Source organism: Neltuma alba, unplaced genomic scaffold, assembly GCF_004799145.2.
Source record: "Neltuma alba isolate B1F8T4 unplaced genomic scaffold, ASM479914v2 tig00011161_pilon, whole genome shotgun sequence".
Lineage (NCBI taxonomy): Eukaryota > Viridiplantae > Streptophyta > Magnoliopsida > Fabales > Fabaceae > Neltuma > Neltuma alba.
This window is the reverse complement of record NW_021635892.1, coordinates 17,598-37,487: the sequence shown is the minus strand read 5'-3', so window position 1 is coordinate 37,487 and position 19,890 is coordinate 17,598. Positions and strand designations below refer to the sequence as shown.

At 35.8% G+C, this 19,890-nt stretch overlaps 2 protein-coding genes and 1 pseudogene across 2 annotated transcripts; all 3 read right to left on the bottom strand.

Annotated features, from left to right (window-relative positions):
- Positions 1-673: 673 nt before the first annotated feature.
- On the bottom strand, positions 674-1,960 carry LOC114761985 (protein ODORANT1-like). Its single transcript, XM_028951442.1, has 2 exons — positions 1,682-1,960; positions 674-1,477 (listed from the first exon to the last, which is right to left on the bottom strand). The coding sequence occupies exons 1-2, from the start codon at positions 1,942-1,944 to the stop codon at positions 970-972; spliced, it is 771 nt and encodes a 256-aa protein (XP_028807275.1). The 5' UTR covers positions 1,945-1,960; the 3' UTR covers positions 674-969.
- A 5,039-nt stretch (positions 1,961-6,999) lies between these two features.
- LOC114761990 (magnesium transporter MRS2-2-like) lies at positions 7,000-7,896 on the bottom strand (annotated as a pseudogene).
- Positions 7,897-11,552: 3,656 nt separating this feature from the next.
- LOC114762000 (FAM10 family protein At4g22670) lies at positions 11,553-18,512 on the bottom strand. Its single transcript, XM_028951454.1, has 11 exons — positions 18,253-18,512; positions 18,107-18,146; positions 17,873-18,019; positions 17,696-17,783; positions 17,533-17,613; positions 17,374-17,438; positions 16,967-17,107; positions 15,803-15,919; positions 15,510-15,713; positions 12,424-12,481; positions 11,553-11,927 (listed from the first exon to the last, which is right to left on the bottom strand). Exons 1-11 carry the CDS (start codon positions 18,360-18,362, stop codon positions 11,830-11,832), a joined length of 1,149 nt encoding a protein of 382 aa, XP_028807287.1. The 5' UTR covers positions 18,363-18,512; the 3' UTR covers positions 11,553-11,829.
- Between the last annotated feature and the right edge of the window lie 1,378 nt (positions 18,513-19,890).

The following is a 19,890-nucleotide window of genomic DNA, read 5'->3' as shown; positions in this document are numbered from 1 at the left end:
CTGGACTGTCCCTTGATAACAACTTGAAGGCTGTCAGATTATTTTTAGAAAAGTAAATGAGAATAAAGTTTAAGGAGCAAAATGGGGACACGCAGAAAGCAAGGGAAACGCAAGGGAATTAATTAAGCCTTTGATAAAAGCAAAGTGATGTTTATTGTGATTAATCATCTTAAGGCTATGTTTGGTTTCTTGTTTGCAACATCCAAACTCAAGTGATCACTGCCTATCTTTTTCATATGGCTATTTCATTGAATCAGATTTGAACATTGTTGGGCATGATGAAAATTATTTTTCTAAAGTTTTTTTTTTTTTTTTTGCTTTCACATAGATTTGAATTTGAGATTTCATGCTTAAGCGGCCAAAATCTTTTCCACTAGCACTAACACCACTAGCACCTATTGGTTAAAATGATCATTACCTTATTTATTTGGTTTTCCTAAACCTTTATTTGAGACGAAATAAATCTTCCCTTCAAGCCAGGTTTGAGCCAAAAGCAACATAATAATCTTGTTTGTCTATTCTGAATTTAAGCCAACATGTGTTTTGCAAAGTCTAATCCAAACACGCCTTTCAACATCTACCTCTTTCTCTTTGTCTGACTGGTTCTGTCTATCTATCTAATGTGACTTATACCAGGAAATGTATACAATACTGAAGAATTTAAAACCACGAATCCACAATGAAGTAACATCTTCAGAGTAAGCATCAATGTACAACAGGTTTTACAGTCACAAGAACCACCAGTAGTCTGATACTTCCCATCTTTGTAACTTGTATCCTACCATTACAACATTTACAAGGCAGATAGTAACGTTAAAATAAGATGACATGGTTTGATACTTTTTGTATGGAAATCGACGAATGATCAGGAATCTGATACGAGGAAATGTTCACCTTCCATCTGTCAAGAACATTCTGTAACATCGTAGCTTGATGAATTCTTGACGCTTAAGCCTTTACTTCTGCATGCTAATGTTCCTTCTCCTCCATTCCTAACGCCTGAAGGGCATGAGGCTCAATCTCATTGAAGCAATTAAAACCAAAGTCCAGAGAGCCCAATAACCAGGAACTAGTATCCTCCCAAGATGAAAGTGCCGAGTCATAATTCGCATTCTGTGCATCAGGTATACTTTCCCATAATGCATCCACCAGTGAAGTTTCTTCCAGCCACAAGTTGTTGGAGAGGTTGATTTCTTGCAGAAGTGGTTCATCCCCACATGAATTTTCAGTTGATGACGAGATTGAATTCTCCTTTGAGTTAAGAACATTCCCCTGATGATTATTGTCACTGTCAGATTGTGACAAATGCTCTGCAGGGGATGAACTTTTATCCTGAGAAGCAATTTCTTTGTTGAGAGGCTCGTGAGTAACAGGATCAATACCCATCTTAAGCAGCTTCTTCTTGATGTGGGTGTTCCAATGATTTTTAATCTCATTGTCTGTTCTTCCTGGTAATTTTGCAGCTATCATAGACCACCTGTCACAGAGCAACCCATAATCTTTATACTGATATAAGATTAACTTTGGATTAGTCCTATTCTGTGCTCCCATTTAGATTCTGTACATGACAACCTTAAGGCCCTTTTATATAACCAAAACTATATCTGAATTTGGTGGGCATAGCAAGCAAATCTGAACCTTAATGATTTACAGTTCAGAAAGCAAAGAAGAAAAGTCTAACCTGTTGCCAAGGCAAGAATGGAGATCTATGACAAGTTTCTCTTCTGCATCAGTGAGGAGGCCTCGCTTCAAGTCAGGACGAAGGTAGTTAGTCCAACGAAGCCTGCAACTCTTGCCACATCGCCTGAGGCCAGCGAGCTTTGGAACGGCTCGCCAGCAACAGTGACCATTAGTGAGAATGAAGTTGATGAGCTTCTTGTCTTCTTCAGCAGTCCACGGCCCTTTCTTCACTTCAAGTTTGTCACAGCAAGGTTGTCTCCCCATATTGCCCCCTCTTCCCTTGGCACTAGATGCTATTGTGACCCAAAACCTATATATATAAGGCAAGCCTACTATATACAAGCTTCTGGCTATATACTACTTACAATCCTTATTATAAAGGCTAATTTGACTTTTAATTTGATTTTAAATATAAGACTTAATTTCACTTTGTCCATCATATTTATCTATTTCTTTTCAAAGTACTCTTTGTAATATGTGCATATAATAATTCTAGTTAATGCACTTAATTAGTAAGGATATTTTAGAAAAGACAGCATCTTTTTATTATAAATCTAATTTTTTAAATCTACTTAAATTAATTAATTAGTTTTTATATTAAAAACCAAAAGTAGCACTATATTATATTCATACACACACGCTTATGGGTTCTGAAAGATATGTGGGACCTAAAATGGGATGTTCTGGTGTTTCGTGGATCCAACGGCAGAGCTCCATGTAACAAGTCTAGGGAGGAAAAAAAAAATTAAGAATCATTGTCCTTTACAAGTCCACTGGCTTAAATGCAATCTGACTCCAGCATTTCGTCATCACAACGTTCATTGGGAGTAGATTATGATAGGGTGTGAACAATCGCCAAAAGTGTTGGTGTGGATGAACAATATGACCGTTTGATGCCTCGAACAAGATAAGAAGCTCATAACCCTGCCACTAATCATGGGTAGGATCTGAATCTATACAGTAATGTTTCTAGTTATAGAAACAAAATCTGATAGCACATTATAAGTTCATATTAAAAGTTTTGCTAAAAATGTCCATAGCAAAGGGGATTAGGAGTATCAGTTTACATACATATATAATATTCAAAGACATGTTAGTCATAAACTATGATTAATTTTACTTTTTTTTTTTTTATCATTGACCTGGTAACCAGTAATATGAAGAAAAAAAATTTTATAAGTGAGAGATTGCGAGTTCGATTTAGTTTGTAACCTCATGCCGTGTCTATTCCTCTAATTCAAAATATATGACTTAGATTTCAAACTTTACGCAATACATTAAGAGTCAAATCTAGTTTATCAATCTCAATAATGTATCTATAAAAATTATAACCAACATTGTTCACAAGCCATAGACTTAAACTACACCCTTTGTCCTTTGTCCATTTACCTTAGAGGTTTGGTTTGTTTCAAAATAATTTTTGCTTTGGATTTCCAAGGAAGCTTTGTCTTCCAACATTATGTGACCCTTCAATAGTGCCAAATTTATTCTAAGGTATTATAATAAATAAGAATATTTTAGGGAAAAATATCATTATATTTTGTTAAAATTAGACTATTGATTAACTTAATCAACATACGCACCTCCAAAATGACAATACAAAACAAAAGATGCATCATTTACCGGCTGCAAATAGTGCTACTTATCTGTTTTTTTTTTTTTTTGGGGTCAAATGGTGCTACTTATCTTCGGTTTCGTACAAATACACAGGATCCATTCTAATTTCCCGTGAAATTAGTGCAAGCCCTAATTTATTTATTATCGTTATCCTTCATTCAAAAATTTTCATCTTACAATAAATTGTATAGTTTCAAATCATACACATTCCACTAATTACAACACAGCGTTAATTCCCTAGCTAATCATGCTTAGCTTTATTTACTTCTTATAAATCATTTTCGTAGAGATCCTTCCTTTGCTTTGGACAATTTTTGCGGTTGAGCCCAACTACTACCAATAGCACTTATTCCCTTCACACTATAAACTATTTAAGGGGCTTTAGTACTAACCATGAACCTTTTTCATACACACTGTCGAATACTAACTAGATATTTAAGAAACCTAGCTAAGAACCAAATGTACTAGATCTCTTAGTTATTTAGGAATTATTTTGGTAGATCATTTCGATAATTCCGCCGGAGATGCTACTTCAAGACTAACTAATCCGTATTGTTAGCCAAGTTTTTTTTTTTTTTTACGAAATACTACCTCCGATTCTTAATATAAGACCTTGTTTGATTTTTATTTTGATCCTAAATATAAGATCCTAATTTACTTTGTCTTTCATATTTATGTATTTTTTCCTAATATAGTCCTTCTAACAATAATAATTCTAACCATACACTTGATTAGTAAGAATATTTTAGGAAAGACAACACCTACTTATTACAACTAACTAAATAAACTTTTTTTCTTAATCTCCTCAAATTAATCAACTAGCTCTTATAAATAGGACCGGAGGTAGTATATTATTATCCATATATTATATAGATAAGTACATCAAAGGCTTGACTTGTCCATACTACCTCCTGCACTTAATCTAAGATCTATTTAGACATTTAATTTAGTTTTAAATATAAGATTCTGATATACTGTGTCTCTCATATTTATTTATTTTTTTCAAAAAAGTTCCTGTAGTAGTTGCATATGTTAAAATTTCACTAAATGGTAGTTATAGCTAATAGTATGATTAGCAAGAGTATTTTAGAAAAGATAACACTTATTTACTGCAAATAACTAACTTAACAAACTTTTTAAATCTATTCAAATTAGTTAAACAGCTCTTATATTAAAGACTGGAAGTAATATATTCTACCATACGAATTAATTATCTCTGAAGTAAGAAATAATTCCAGGAACCAAAAGTCATCCTGCGGATAACAACAAATGCAATAATGGATGAAAATTTTATGCGACAAGACAATAAATTAATGAACTTTCAGACATCTCAAGTCTTTCCTTTCTTCTGAAATATTAATAAACGCAATTCAAAGTACAATCAGAATCATAAATTAAAGATGCGTTCATTTCATGGTCATAATTAAATGACCAAAACTTTGGGTTAGCATCTTTAACACGTATCAGTCAACGACACTCATCCACATATACTAACACAAACCACGTAACCAAAGGTCATGTTTGGTCCACTCATTAATTCTTCAATTCTAGCTTACCTCATTCTCTCATCAGCTTCTTCGTAAGCACTGCTTAAAACGTATTTGGATTAGCTTATTTTAAGTAATTTTATGCAGAGAAGAGTTTTATCTCGAATTGTGTAAAGCTGAATATGGGGGTTTCACCAATACCTGGTTCTAAAACTAATTCGTCTGTCTATTACAAACCGGATAAGATTTCTGTACGATGTTTTCGTGTTTTGTGTAGATTCAAAGATGAATAGATATTCAACGTTTCTTGGTCATTATTGAAAATGAATAAGATTCTAAGAACATGTGCATGGTTCATATGAATAGCGGCAAAATCTACTTAGACACGCACTTACAAGTCACAAGAAAAGAAATCAAAACCATTCCACTTTGGCGGTAAGGACAAAAACTATGGGTAAGTCAAATTTTTGTTTTAGAGGAATTGACCCTTTGGTGTTGGTGATGCATACGCATATGATGGACCATGCGAGTCTAAAGCAGGGCATATTATTTTATTCATTAACTTTCTTTTTAATCTTTGAAGGAAGAGGTCACTTTCAAATTTTTTGATAAAATATTTTATAATTGTATAATATTATTAGGCTAGATTTCAGGAGTAGTTGTATTAGCTTTATAGAAATAATTTTATAGTATATAAGATAAGTATGTAAGAGGATTTTTGTCTTCACTTACGTAAAAGTTTTTTTATTTTAATTGTTAAAAATATAACAATAGTAGCTCTTCCAATGATTCTTTTATTTACCGGCTGATTTGAGCCTTGAATGTTGCTTCAAGAGACATAAGCATTTTTCAATATATTGAAATCTCATCTTCATAATAGATGAGTAGAACAGTATCTTCATAATAGATTTCAAATTGTCTCTGTGTCTCTTGTCCCCCCTACTTGCAGCTGTTATGTTTTACATAATCCTGCAGTTGCCTCTAAAAATGCTTTGAACTACGCAACCATTATTCCAAATCTTGTTGGAAAACACAAAAAATGAAACCATCAACCTCTGCTGGTTTATTAGGAGTAATGACTAGAACATCACTCTTGGCTGGTGCACTCATCTTTCCAAGCACCTATTCTAGTAGGTAGTCTCAACTCTTTTCTATGAATGAAGCCCCTTCCTTAATTTCTTCAACAAGTTTCTCCACATGCCCAATATATAATATAAACTGTGACAGCTATGGATGAAGTCCTGTAAGGCCTCTATTTCTACTCCATAGGAGTTCTTCTTTTCCATGAAAGTGACCAAAGAGTTGATGCAGCCCCAGTTAAATAAAGAGGAAAAAAATGGTTCTTCCCTCTCCAACTGAAACCAAGTAGAAATTGTTAGTTATAGAGATTTCAACAGTGTTTTCTCAGTCCTAATGTAATAGAGTTGTTAGCTTTTACACATTGTGAATCTTCAGCAAACTTAAGGGAACCAAGCTAATGAACCATACTCATCATGCATGAACCCCATGCCAGATTGCAATGTAAACCACATACAAGGTGAACAGAAGTACTTCACTCTAACAGTGATAATTGTTAATAGCTGAAGAAATCAAGCCTTAAAGCATCACTTCGCAGGAATCTTCCGTTCAAGGAGAAACTCCTCTCTTCATCTTTGGATAAGGTATTGCTTCTAGGAAAGTAACAAACGAATGCATTCCTCAAACAGTAATTGGAGATACCGCGGGATCTTTGTATTTGGGATTGCTCGAAGCTAGATAAACTGAGCCAATCTTGAAGCTGGACACTGTAAAGGCTGAGATCAACAGTGAGTACAGGCTTGTGACTCAGGCTTCAAGGGTGAGCACATAGAGGCCTTCAGCAAAGAATTACCTCTCATTCTCTCTCTATCTTCGACAACAGGACAAGAGGGAAAGATACGAGTTCATACCTGCAGAAACATAAAAGGCAAAATATGAGAGAAAGGCATAGACCCAAAATATCACAACTTCAAGATTGATTTGAATGAGAAAAGAATATGGGTTCGCAATTAGATGTCTTTGGCAGACAGGCGAGGTCATGATGGCGAGCTTCAACGAAACTTTTCTTAACACCGAGTAAAGGAAGGCTTCGACAGTGGCGGCAAGGTCCAACAATAACGCAAAATGTAACAATAAGATGGGTTTCGGAAGGAAGTCATCGCCGACTATGTAGAAATGAAGCAAACAAGAAATCTAGCTAGGGCCTCAAGAAATGACATTGTGAAACCAAGATTGCAGCGGGAAAACAAGATCCATTAGGCTTCATTACTTTTAAGCACTCGACATTATTCTCTTGAAATGCCGTCGTGCTTGCTTTGCTTGATCTACAGACCCTTCAGCCTATAGTTAGAGGGATAAGAATCCAATTGGGAGCATCATAAATACTAGTAGGGGAACATGAGATAGACATCTTCCTCGATAAGTAAAGGTCGGCCATATCATCATCATGATCCAGTGGGTTTTCTAGTTCATGATCTTATCTTTTGAACTCTATTTGTCAACCTGGTCATTGCACTTTTCAGTTTGCGTACTCTGTCCAAGTTATGACTGCTAATTGTATAGGTAAACTCATTTTAAGCTGGATAAGTATGTGTCTCTAACTCTCTTGTCCATGCATCATGAAAACTACAAATTGCCTCTAATGCAACCTCTAAAGCATGGAATTCAAATGGAAATTCTTTTCCTTCATCGCCTTCAACTTCTTGAGCACATGCCTCTACTCTTTCTCTCTGGCCTTGCACTGCGTACGAGCTACTTTGGACAACCTTCTTTGAAGTTACTCAACAATAAGAATAACATCATCATCCAACGAGTCTCTAAGCAATACGTCGTCTGCAATGATAATAGCTTTAATATGCTCTAAATTGAGGACAATGACTTTTACTATACCCAAAATGGAAGAAGGGTGCGATAACAGCGGGTCAAGAATTTGAAGACCCCTCGAGTGAATTTGAACTCGGCGCATAATAGCGTATTTGTCCACATCCAACACAGTGCCGTTGTCATTGCAGTCCAGCAGAATCCAATTTCTCAAAACAGCAGTTTTCTTCTTTAAAGCAGGCTGAAGACCCGCCATAAATCCTGAAAGTGCCATTTGCAAGATCAAAAGCATGATGGGCCCATAACACCCAGGTCCCAAGATCAGAACTTACTTTTGATACCATGTTAACTAATGAAGAATGGAGATGATAAAATTCTCATTAATGAACAGGTAAGACTACAAACCCATTAAGGGTAAACAACAAACCTCACTTAGGATTTAAGAGAGGACCTATGTTACCCTCTTATTAGGTAAGGATTTCACTATTATACACATTTAACCCATACACTAAGTCCCTATATATAAATTCTATATCAATTGTCTAATGACACTTTTGCCCTCTCTTAACATACTGACGTTCCCCACTTTAATAGGTATCTCACTTCACTTCCATACATGGCACCAATAGTCCGGATCAATTTGGGTCACCGACATGGGGCGTGTAGAAATTACTTGCCAGTGATATTTTCATAAATAAGATGTAAGATTGTTGATTTTTTATATCAGTTGAAAACAACTAATGTAGAAAAATCTTCGTTGAGATTGACTGTATGAAATTGATGTAGAATTTTTTTATTTTTTTGTTAAGCACAAGTATTCTGTTGGAGGTAAATATGGACACCTCTTCGAGTATGGATATAATCCTTGGTTCACCACCTAGCTTCTCCCTCTGATCCAACCCCTATTGATATATATCTTTTTCTTTATTGCTCGGGAGAAAGAACTTTTATGCCAGTGCCATATCTTTTTTCCTTTCCTTTTTATTTTTTTAATTAATTACAAATGGTAGCACGCGAGATGGAATCTACCATTTTGGGACCAACAAAGGAGAAAGGCGTGTCACTAGGGAAAAGGCCAACAGCTTCCTTCCTTCTTTCATGGCCCTCGATATCACCAAGTTAACTCAGTCTTAGAATAAAGTTCACATAATTTTTGTTGCTTACTTTTTGGTCACTATAAGCGAACATTTCTTGGAGGAAATGATTAAGATGGCTATCTTTGTAAAGGCTTATAAAAGAACTATAATCATCGGAAATTGAAACTTCTATGCAATTCACTTTCTCAAAAACAAAGAAGTTCAAAAAAAAAAAAAAAACCTATATAACTACTTTCATTTTGAGTGGTTATTGAATATTTTTTATTGCTTTCTTCTAGTTCTGTCCAGCACGTTGAAAAAGGGTGGCCATTGGAATAAAGTTTGGAAATAAGAAGAATTCAAAATTTCAACAATGCAGTCATCAGTGTTCTGACGATCAGAGCAATCCCACCAGGACATGATTAGCAATGGTATACGCAATTCGTGTTCTAAGGACGATGATTTGGTCGGAAAATTTAGAGCACAAGTTCGAAGTACGAAGAGTTGGCAAAAAGAAGTTAGAAGCACGAAGAACATGTACTACATGCAGCACTAATCAAATCAGGCACTTAGTAGGTGATTAAAGTCCAAATTATTTGGCGACCTCAAGTTCACATTTAATATTTTGGCCGACACAAACTGATGGCATGCAATCACCTGTTAGTCTGTCGAGAGAATGTCAATGACCAATGCAATATGACAGCTAAATTGGTCTCATGCTAACATTAAGAGTACTTAATCATATATGCGGTGAGAAGGAAGGTTGTGTGTCATGGTCCGTGTTCCATCCAAATTACTACTTATATCATTTGTTTATTAGTGCATTCACACAGTTTTAAACCATTTATTCTAATATCGAATCTAACACCAACGAGGATTGGATCTAGTAGAAGGAACTAGTAACTCACAACGGAATAAGTAAATATTTAAATTCTCATTGGGAGTGGCTCAAATAAAATTCTGTGCGTAGCATAAAAAATAATATTAAATCTGACACTTTGTATTAAATTAAAGTTCAGAATCACACTAACAAGAGCTAGATCTAACAATAGAACTAGTCTCTAACAATATAAAGAATGAAGGTTTGAATTCTTGATAGAAGAGATGCCTACATTTAGTACTAACAATACCTGAAAAAAAATTCTTACAAGCCTTTGAACACAAAATAGCAACAAAATCAACCAAACTTTATATATATATATATATATATATATATATATATATCCTTTGGGGACAAAAATAGTCACATCTCACTAAGAGGGGATTGGGTCTAAGAAAAAGTTACAATATGATGAACCAAGATTCAAATCTCTGCTAAGAGAGGTGTCCTTCGTAATTGTTCATCTTTCATAAATCCAAGAATTTCACCTCTGACTATGAAATATAAATGCCTCTGACTGTCCCTGTTAATTATTACTCCGATCCCGAAGACTAACACAATAAGATTAGAATCCTATAATGTTATCCTATGCTAATTTATCAAAGAGTGTAAACTGGTTTTGAGCAATCTAATTTCTTCAAAGTAACAGTGCCAAAAGGACAACCCAACCAATTAAGAGCAAATCAGGAACAACCCACCATGAGAATCAGTCATCCCCAACATCCAAATTGTAGTCAAGAGAAGTGTCCTCAACAATAGACTAGGTCCAAGTCCCTTGGAAGGGGACGCTGGAGAGGGTGAAAGCCTTATCGTGCTCAGACCGTATCGCACCGCAAGACACTATCAGCAAGTTAGGTTGTTTGGTAATGCAGCTGCTTGTTTAGAAATGTAACCCCAATCGGATGATAAATTCCATCCAGGACTAAATACATGTGATTATGCTTAGGGAAAGAAAACAAAAGAAAAGAAATAGTCACATTTCTTCCACCAATTGTATTCTTAAAGCCTCTAATTTACTCATCATTTTCGTCATTACTTTCTCCGCCTACGCCTTGCCATATTGGCGATGACTTCGTAACCAACCCTTAAAAAACCATTTATTTTGTGATCCTAGCATAAACACGAAGCTGAGGTTCTCACACTTGATTTCAGGTCATGACAAAATCCCGCTGCTCTCCGGCAGTTCAAGAATGTTTTAGTTAGAAAAAATTTTCATATTAAGTCTACTTTTCATTACTGTGTTGACTTTATTTTTACATTAAATAGAAATAAAGTTACAAAATTGTTAAATTTTAAGTTAGTATTTTCTCGATTTGAGAAAAATGGTATTACAAATAAAACCATAACCATAAATAGTTAAATTGACAGCTTGGAAGACTCTTTATAACCGAAATCTTTCCAATTCCATCAGGAGAACTTTGAGCCATAGCATCTCGCACTACATACATAATCGCTATTAACGTCTAGATACCCATATGGATTAGCAGTGAGCAACTGTGATTTTAAATAATCGTGAATTTACAAGTGACATTGACTATAAGTGACACTACTTAATCGTAATTTCTCTTCGAATATTTTTTTAATAAGTGATTTTAAAAATTGTGATTATGTTTGGTTTTCATTTACTAAAATCGCTTATGGATGTGTAATTACTAAAAAAGACATGAAATTAATATTTGAGGAGAGACTTTTGAAAGAGCGTGAGAGGATAGATTGGAGAAAACTTAGTTGCTAAAAATTAATCAGAATTTTTCAAACACATAAACTACTCTTTGTTGCTTATTCTAAAAATGCGGTAGAAGGGTAAAATAACAATTTATCGGGATTTTATAAAAGTTACCTAAACAAGACAAACATGCTTCATAATCACTTATTTGAATTTAAATAGGTTTATTTAAGATCCTACCACTTATCCAAACAGGCTCTAAATTAGATTTAGATGACTTGTCATTAATTTTATAGCTAAAGGGCGTCTTAATGAAAGTTCAGAATCAAATTTTGGAACAATGCCACTATTTCTTTTGTTTTTTCGGGACAAATACATGGGGCAGGCGAAAGTTCAGTTGGAAGACTGACCTACGGCAAAATAAACATGGCCACAGATAAAAAGGAAGCTGTGAAAAAAATTATAACAGACCTTCGAACACAGGAACGAAAAAAAAAAACAAAATAGCAACATATCAAATAAAACAACCAAACATTTTGCATCCCCACAAGCCTGAAATAGTCTCACATCTCTTCCACCAATTGTTTACTTAGGGCCTCCAAATTTGCTCATCATTTTCGCTATTACTGGAGCTACCTTAGGATTCGCCTGATGCTTTGCCAAATTGGCAGGGTTCTTCATGACTAACCAACCCAAAAAGGAAACCAAGAAAAATTGGAAGTTAAATGATAATCAAAACTATTATCATTGAGAACCAGCATCCAAGAAATCCACAATAACGGGGGCAGGAAAAGGTACAATAGATTCCAATTCCAGACAATATCATAGCTAGAAAATTAAGGGGAAAAAATACACTATATTTTCCAATGTCAGGGTAGGTACGTTAAGGAAAGAAATTTGCAAACAAAATAATAAACCATCACTTTCAAAACAGATTCTTATGGTTTCAAATGCAGGGTACGAGAAAGCTTCCATTGCTTCCTGTTCCAATCGACTCTAGTATTTTGGATTCATAGTAATATCACCCATCCCAATCAATTTCATGCAACAAAGATCAACCAAAGTCAAATCCAAAATGTAGAACTTACATGTTAACATGACAGTAACAATAGCACATGGATTTGAGGTATCATAAAGAAGAGTTTGAACTAGAAGTGTTATAATTGGTTTCTTACGTACCATCTTGCATAGCAGCCATGACCTCTGGGTCACTAAATGCTGCCATAAGCTCAGGATCCTGGAATTAGTCGAGATACAATAGATATTAGGACTATAATAGACAGAACAATTGTTATAAAATATAAAGACATGCCTAGGACAATAATTTTTCTATCCAGCATAGGGACAAAATAAAATTAGAACTTGCTTGCATCAGATATAACAAAACATGACATCTCCTAGTGTTGAGTTATGGGCTCTAGCCCAAATTAGGCCCATTAACAATCAGTAAAAACTCTGTTTTGTAAATATATGTCTAAGATCCTAGATTAGATATGATAAGATAGATTTACTACCTTTCTTCTCTATATATTCAGACTCGTACTCTTTAAGGTACATCAATAATATATCTAAGGTGCACCCAACTTAGTTTCTACATGGTGTGAGAGCCAAGAACCAGTATCCTGCTTCCGTATTGACCAGCGACTCCCATCTTAGCTTTTGTCAACATCGCTGTTTTTTGGGTGCAGTTTTGATCCTTGCTTCAGTGTTTCATTCTCGCTCTCTGCATCTTGAGCTGTTCTTCCTCGGTCTTCGACGATATCACACTACAAGTCATTGCTTCTCTGTTCAGCAATGCTCGACCAGTTTGACTCTCTTCTCCCACATCGCCATATCGTAGATGGCGACTCTCCGGTTCAAGCACGTTGCCATCGATGCCTCTCCCGATGCCTCTCCCGTCTCCTCTTACGTGAGTGACGTCCACAGGAGTGCCCAGACTTTGTTCACTCGATCAGAGCCTGATCATATATCCTATCTCCTATTTCTGTTCTCTATGTCCCCTGTTTAATGGCTCATTTTGATCCTAAGATGACATTCAGTACTTATCAGGCTCTTAACACTACAAGTGACCCCAAAGGGGCTAACTCATCCAGCACCCCATGGTTGAAATATCTAACCCAAGTACTGTGTCACCTGTAGACAACTCCAAGAGCAATCCTCATCATAATCTCATAAAATAGTAGCAATTCACTTACAGCAGAAGAAGTAAGACTCAAACTAAGGACCTACAAACCAGTGGAGATGCTCACTTGAGGCAAGGCCTATCTGACTCTCTTACTTCAAACACTGAAAATCAAGATGATGAATTACCTATAGCTCTCAAAAAGGGAAAAAGAAGGTGCAAGGTACAACATCCTATACAAAACTTTGTAGCGTATGACACGTCTCCCAAGCTAAAAGCTTTTGTGCATAACGTGTCATTAGAAAAACTTCCACAAAATATTCATGAATTTAAGGAAGTTCAATGGCAAAAGGCCGTGAAAGAGGAATTAGACGCATTAAAGAAAAATGGCACTTGGGAAATTGTTGATCTTCCCCCCGAAAAATCTCTTGTTGGATGCAGATGGACATTCAACAAGAAGTACAACCCCAATGGCAGCATTAATCGTTATAAAGCAAGATTAGTAGCCCAGGGGTTTACACAAGTCTATGGAAACCATTACCAAGAGACATTTGCTCCGGTTGCAAAGCTTAGCACAGTCAAGGTACTTATGTCTCTTGCAACAAACCTAGACTGGCCATTGTACCAATTGGATGTAAAAAATACATTCTTGAATGTGGACCTTGAGGAGGGGGTATATATGAAAACTTCCCCATGGCTGGATAAAGAGATAGCCAAGAATAAGATGTGTAAGTTAAAAAAAATCCTAGTATGGACTTAAACAGTCCCCCCAAGCATGGTTTGGGAAGTTCACACATACAGTTAAGAATTTTGGATTTAAACCATGTCAAGCAGATCATACTCTATTTGTGAAACATAATTCCAACAGAAAGGCTACGATCTTAATTGTATATGTAGATGACATTATCATTACAGGTGACTGGGGTGAAGAAATTCAAAAACTTAAAGCTCAGTTGTCCAAGCAGTTCGAGATAAAGGATTGGGGGTAGTTGAGATTTTTTGGGTATGGAAGTTGCTAGAAATCAAGAAGGAATTTCTGTATCACAACAAAAGTACACCCTAGATCTCCCTAAGGAGACAAAAATGTTAGCACGTAGACCAGTTGGGACACCCATGGAAGGAGACTACAAGTCAACTACAAGTAAAGAAGAATGAGCCTTCTCCCCCTCATGTTGATCCAGGGAGGTACAAAAGACTTGTAGACAAGTTGATCTACTTATCACACACAAGGCCAAATATCTCTTTTCTTGTAAATGTGGCTAGTCAGTACACAAGCGATCCTAATGAGGAACATAGGAACCTTGTAATGAGAATTCTACACTATCTCAAGATGAATCCTGGAAAGGGACTATTTTTCAAAACGGAGAACCATCAAGGTATTAAAATTTTCACAAATGCTGACTATGGAGGTTCAATACCAGACAATAGATCTACTACTGGATACGCCACCTATGTATGGGGTAACCTAGAGACATGGAGAGCTAAGAAGCAAGTTGTCTCAAGAAGCAGTGTAGAATCTGAACTCCAAGCATTAGCACAGGTAATGTGCGAAGGACTATGGCTATTGATGCTACTCAAAGAACTCAAAAGATGTAAACTTGCCAGTACAGATATTTTGTGATAACACATCAGCTATAAAAATGGCCAAAATCCCGTCCAACATGACAGGACAAAGCATATGAAGATCGATCGACACTTTATAAAAGAAAAGATAGTCAAAAATGTTTGCAATATCTCATGTCAAGTCAAATTCCCAGGTAGCTGACTTGCTCACAAAGTCTTTTGAAAATCAAGGTTTGAAGAACTCATATCCAAACTGGGGATGATTAACATCTACTCCCCAACTTGAGGGGGAGTGTTATGGGCTCTTCCCCAAATTAGGCCCATTAGCAATCAGTAAAACCTCTATCTTATAAATATCTTATATATCTAAGATCCTAGAGTAGATATGATAAAATAGATTTAGATATTAGGTTTAGATTTAATTTTTTAGTTACTGCCTACCCTTCTCTATATATTCAGACTCGTTGTACCCTTTAAGATACATCAATAATATATCTAAGGTGCAACCACCTTAGTTTCTCCACCTAGCTTTATAAGCAACAGAAAAGCATGATAATAAACCAAGTCCAGATCAACTTACATTCAAGATTTTGCCAAAATCAACATTTCCAGGCACCCCTCCCGGCATGCCACCAGGGAAGCCTCCTGGCATACCTCCCCCCATGCCCGCTGGCATGCCTCCAGGAAAACCTCCCCCCATGCCTGCTGGAAAGCCCCCTGGCATGCCTCCAGGATTTCTGCTGGAAGATGATTCCTCTTGCTTCTTAGCCTTCTCATATGCAGCCTAGAACAATATGAACAGGAACAGCTTAAGTATATGGAAATCAATGGCAGGTTAAGCATTTCAGCTACTATTTATATTAAACTAAGAACCTCAGCTTCAGCACGGCGGCGTTGTCTTTCACGCTCAGCTTTTTTGTCCTCTCTTTCCTTCCTCAGCCTGTCATATTTCCGACGATGCTCCTCAATCTTGTGAGCATTTGGCTCCACCTATATAATTAATATCAAGCAATGAGATTGAAGATAAATCCAACCATTTTCACTACCCTATTCTTCAGCATTGCTTTTTGTTAAAATAATAATAAGGTGCCACAAGTTAAGAAAGAAGACATACGAAAAAATTTTAACGAGAACACTGGCTGCAGAGCAATTATACCTCTATACAACCTTTCAACTCCAATCACTCTGTTATTTGTGCTTATATAGAGTGAGTACAAAGTACAACTACAATTGGCAGGGACCTCTAGTTTGCACAACTCAATGGCATATCGTTCTCTGTTATTTGTGCTTATATAGAGTGAGTACAAAGTACAACTACAATTGGCAGGGACCTCTAGTTTGCACAACTCAATGGCATATCGTTCCTCACGCACCACCTCACTGTCTAATTCCAACATGAAGCAATCTCTATGAATTTATATTTCCACGTAATTATATAACATAAAGCCCTCTTCTCACGCTCCCAATGCATACTCAAAACTAATACACTGTCCCTGTGGACACACGATCACTCATTTCTCAGCTAATCACATGGCTTGAGACCCAAGTCTTTTCTTTTTCACCTCTTTTTTTCCTGGGGAAAAAAAATTTGCAGAAGGTCATTCTATGTTCACCTCAATATGTTGCTACATTTCATTTCCAATACAAAGTAGCCTCAGCGGGGCTACGATTTGCAGCTGCATCCATCCACAAAGTGATGCATGTCTAGAGACAATTAGCCAGAAGTTTTAACCATTTCTAGTGCCTCTATACCTCTATCTGCCTATTTCCGTCTTAGAAAACATTTAAGCACTTATCAACATTGTTTTAATTTTCTACAGATCATGTTAGCAGCATCCCGACATTTTAAGGTAAGATAGTTTGTTACAGTCATATTACATCATATATTCAGCTCTTCTTTTACTGGTAACGGGGTTCACAATACATGTGCATATCTAGGCTTTCAGAGAACCTAAAAAAGAACTTAAAATAATGCAAATTAAACTTTAAAATCATATCAATTTATTACATGTTACCAAAATAAAAACGAGATCAAACCTTCTTTAGCACAGCATTTATTTCCTCATCATAATCTAACTTCGAAGCCAAATGAAGATCCTTTGCCGCTTCTTCCCACTGACCAAGCATTGCTCGAGCCATACCACGAGACTTATAGCCTTTGGCAGAATCAGGATTAATCTGGAACATGCATACTTTTTTTAATATATAATATCTCACAATCATTGTACTGAGTAATAATGACATCGATTTAAAATACTCATAAAAATTCAGTAAAATTAAATGAGCACAATCTTGTTATATCTTTTTTTCTTTTTTTAAAGCAAACACAATCTTATCATCCTTGCTTATATAGATGTCGTGCTGAAATGTGTACCCAAAGATCTAGAAATCCGTCAAAAAGTATATTCATAACTCATACAAGAACAGAGAAGTAAGATTATAACCTCCAAAGCTGCATTTGCATCCCGGATTGCTGCATTAGGTTTCTTCATTTTGATGTACACGGTAGCTGTAAATGATCATGACACATAGCCAATCAACATTCAGTCTTAGCCAACAAAAGATAATACTTCGAACAAACACCATTTCAAATCAAGTGATACCTCTAGTGGCGTACATAATGGCAGAGGTAGGGTTGAGTATAATGGCCTCCGTCAAACTATCAATTGCCTCTTCCAACTTACCTACATTTCAAAATAAATAAACAAAATCATATATAATTGCAAATGTCCCATATCAGTCATCACACAAACAAATAGATAATACCATCTGAAATGGCTTCCATGGCTTTAGCTTTAGCCGCTTGGGAAGCATCACGACTCTCTTCAGTCACCTCCACAGAGGAGTCTCCCATCTACAATATAGCTTATATCCATCAATTTAAGGGGGAAAAAAGGATTATATTTTAATAAACAAGGGAAAAAGAAAGAGTCATAGAACAACCTTCTGTGGAGGGTCATTATCTGGCTCAACGGTTTCACCCTCCAGCTCTATATCAGATTCAATTATCTCGTCTTCATCTTCCTCTTCATCCACCTTGCTTCGTCCGCCCCCAACATCTTCTGCGTCATCATCGCTATCCACCCTCCCCTTTTATCGTAAAAAGACACAAATCAATATTCATATAAGCACAAACCTATTTATAAAAGAAACTAAGATTGAAGAAAATTAGATTACCGCATTGGAGTAAGCAGAAGGAGGGAGCTTCGCGCCCAGACTGAAACGAGCAAGAAAACACAAAAAATTAAAAAAAAAAAAAAATACAAACATCCTTAGCGGGGATAACATAATGAAATAGAAATGAATCAGAGAAATTCCTTCACCTTTCGAGGTAATCGCAGAAAAACGAAAGAGATGGATCGTTGAGGATTGAAGGATTAGACTTGCACTGTTCAACGAAGCTCTCCAATTGACGGATCTTAGAGGCGTCCATTGTATTGGGTTTTCCAAATCTATAAGCAGGCAGAAAAGATAACGAACATCAAATTGAGCACAATACACAAATCCCAAAGCTTTTAGCTTCGTCCCCTTTTATGAATACTGGGCGACTCGCAGCTCACTACCGGCACTCCCCTTTGTCTCACGAGTCTCTTCTAGCAGCTTCTACTGGATGATACGTGTTAATCTCATTCTCCCAAAATTAGGAAAAATTATAAAGAGATACCGAAAAAAAAAGAGAGAGAGAAAATGACAGATAAAGAAGGTGGAATTCATGAAATTTCAATTTGAAAAGCTAAGGAAATGTAATGACAGAGAGTGAAGTCCTTTCCAAATTAGAATTTTGAAATTCAGTGAAATGACAAAAATGCCCTTTGTCTTTTTTTTAAAAAAAAACTGGCGGCCGGCCGCTGCCGGCCACCGATGTGGTGGCTGCCGGTGGAGTTTTTTTGTAACAATGCTTTTTTTTTGTATGGGAGAATATTGCAAGAAATGGTTGGGGTGGGATTTGATCCCACAACTCCTTGGCCATTTGGGCCAACAAAAAAGTAAATAACCATTGGGCCATCAAAGATTTGTTAATTTTATAATGCAAACAAAAATATAAGTTGACTCTTTTGCTGTGATTCCAGCCCGTGACAACAATTTACCTGAGGATGACAAGTCTTAACTGAGAAATAACAAGTCTAAATTTGATACTAACAAAGTAACTTTTCCTGATACATAACAAGAAGTAGCATGTACATTAATTAAAAATGACAATAATTTATTTGAAAATTACACGTCTTTACTGAAAAATGACACATCTAAACGTGAGATTAACAATATACCTTTTCCTGATACATAACAAGAAGTAGCATGTACATTAATTAAAAATGACCATAATTTATTTGAAAATGACACGTCTTTACTGAAAAATGACAAGTCTAAACTTGATATTAACAATGTATCTTCTCCTGATATATAATATAAACGTGAGATTATGTAATCTAAACTTGATATTAATAATGTGTCTTCACTAGTAAATGACACGTCTTTTTGTTGGAACCTCCTCTTTTTTTTTAATTAAAAAATGGGTTAGTTGTCCAAAAAAAAGTAATAATAATAGCAGTACTAGATAGTATTTAATGACAGAAAAATACCAAATAATTCCCTTTTTTTTAAGAAGCTCAATATTCGCAGCACGCACATTGTTGTTCTTGTATTACACTCAAAAGGCTCCTTCTTGCCTTAATTGCTTAATTACAATTACAAGGATAGAGCTTTATTTTATATTAAAATAAGGCTCTAGTTTATATTTTATATACAATTAACAAGTCTAATCTCACGTTTAGATGTGTCATTTTCTAGTAAAGACACATTGTTAATCTCAAGTTTAGATTACATAATCTCACGTTTAGATTATGTATCAGGAGAAGACACATTGTTAATATCAAGTTTAGACTTGTCATTTTTCAGTAAAGACGTGTCATTTTCAAATAAATTATGGTCATTTTTAATTAATATACATGCTACTTCTTGTT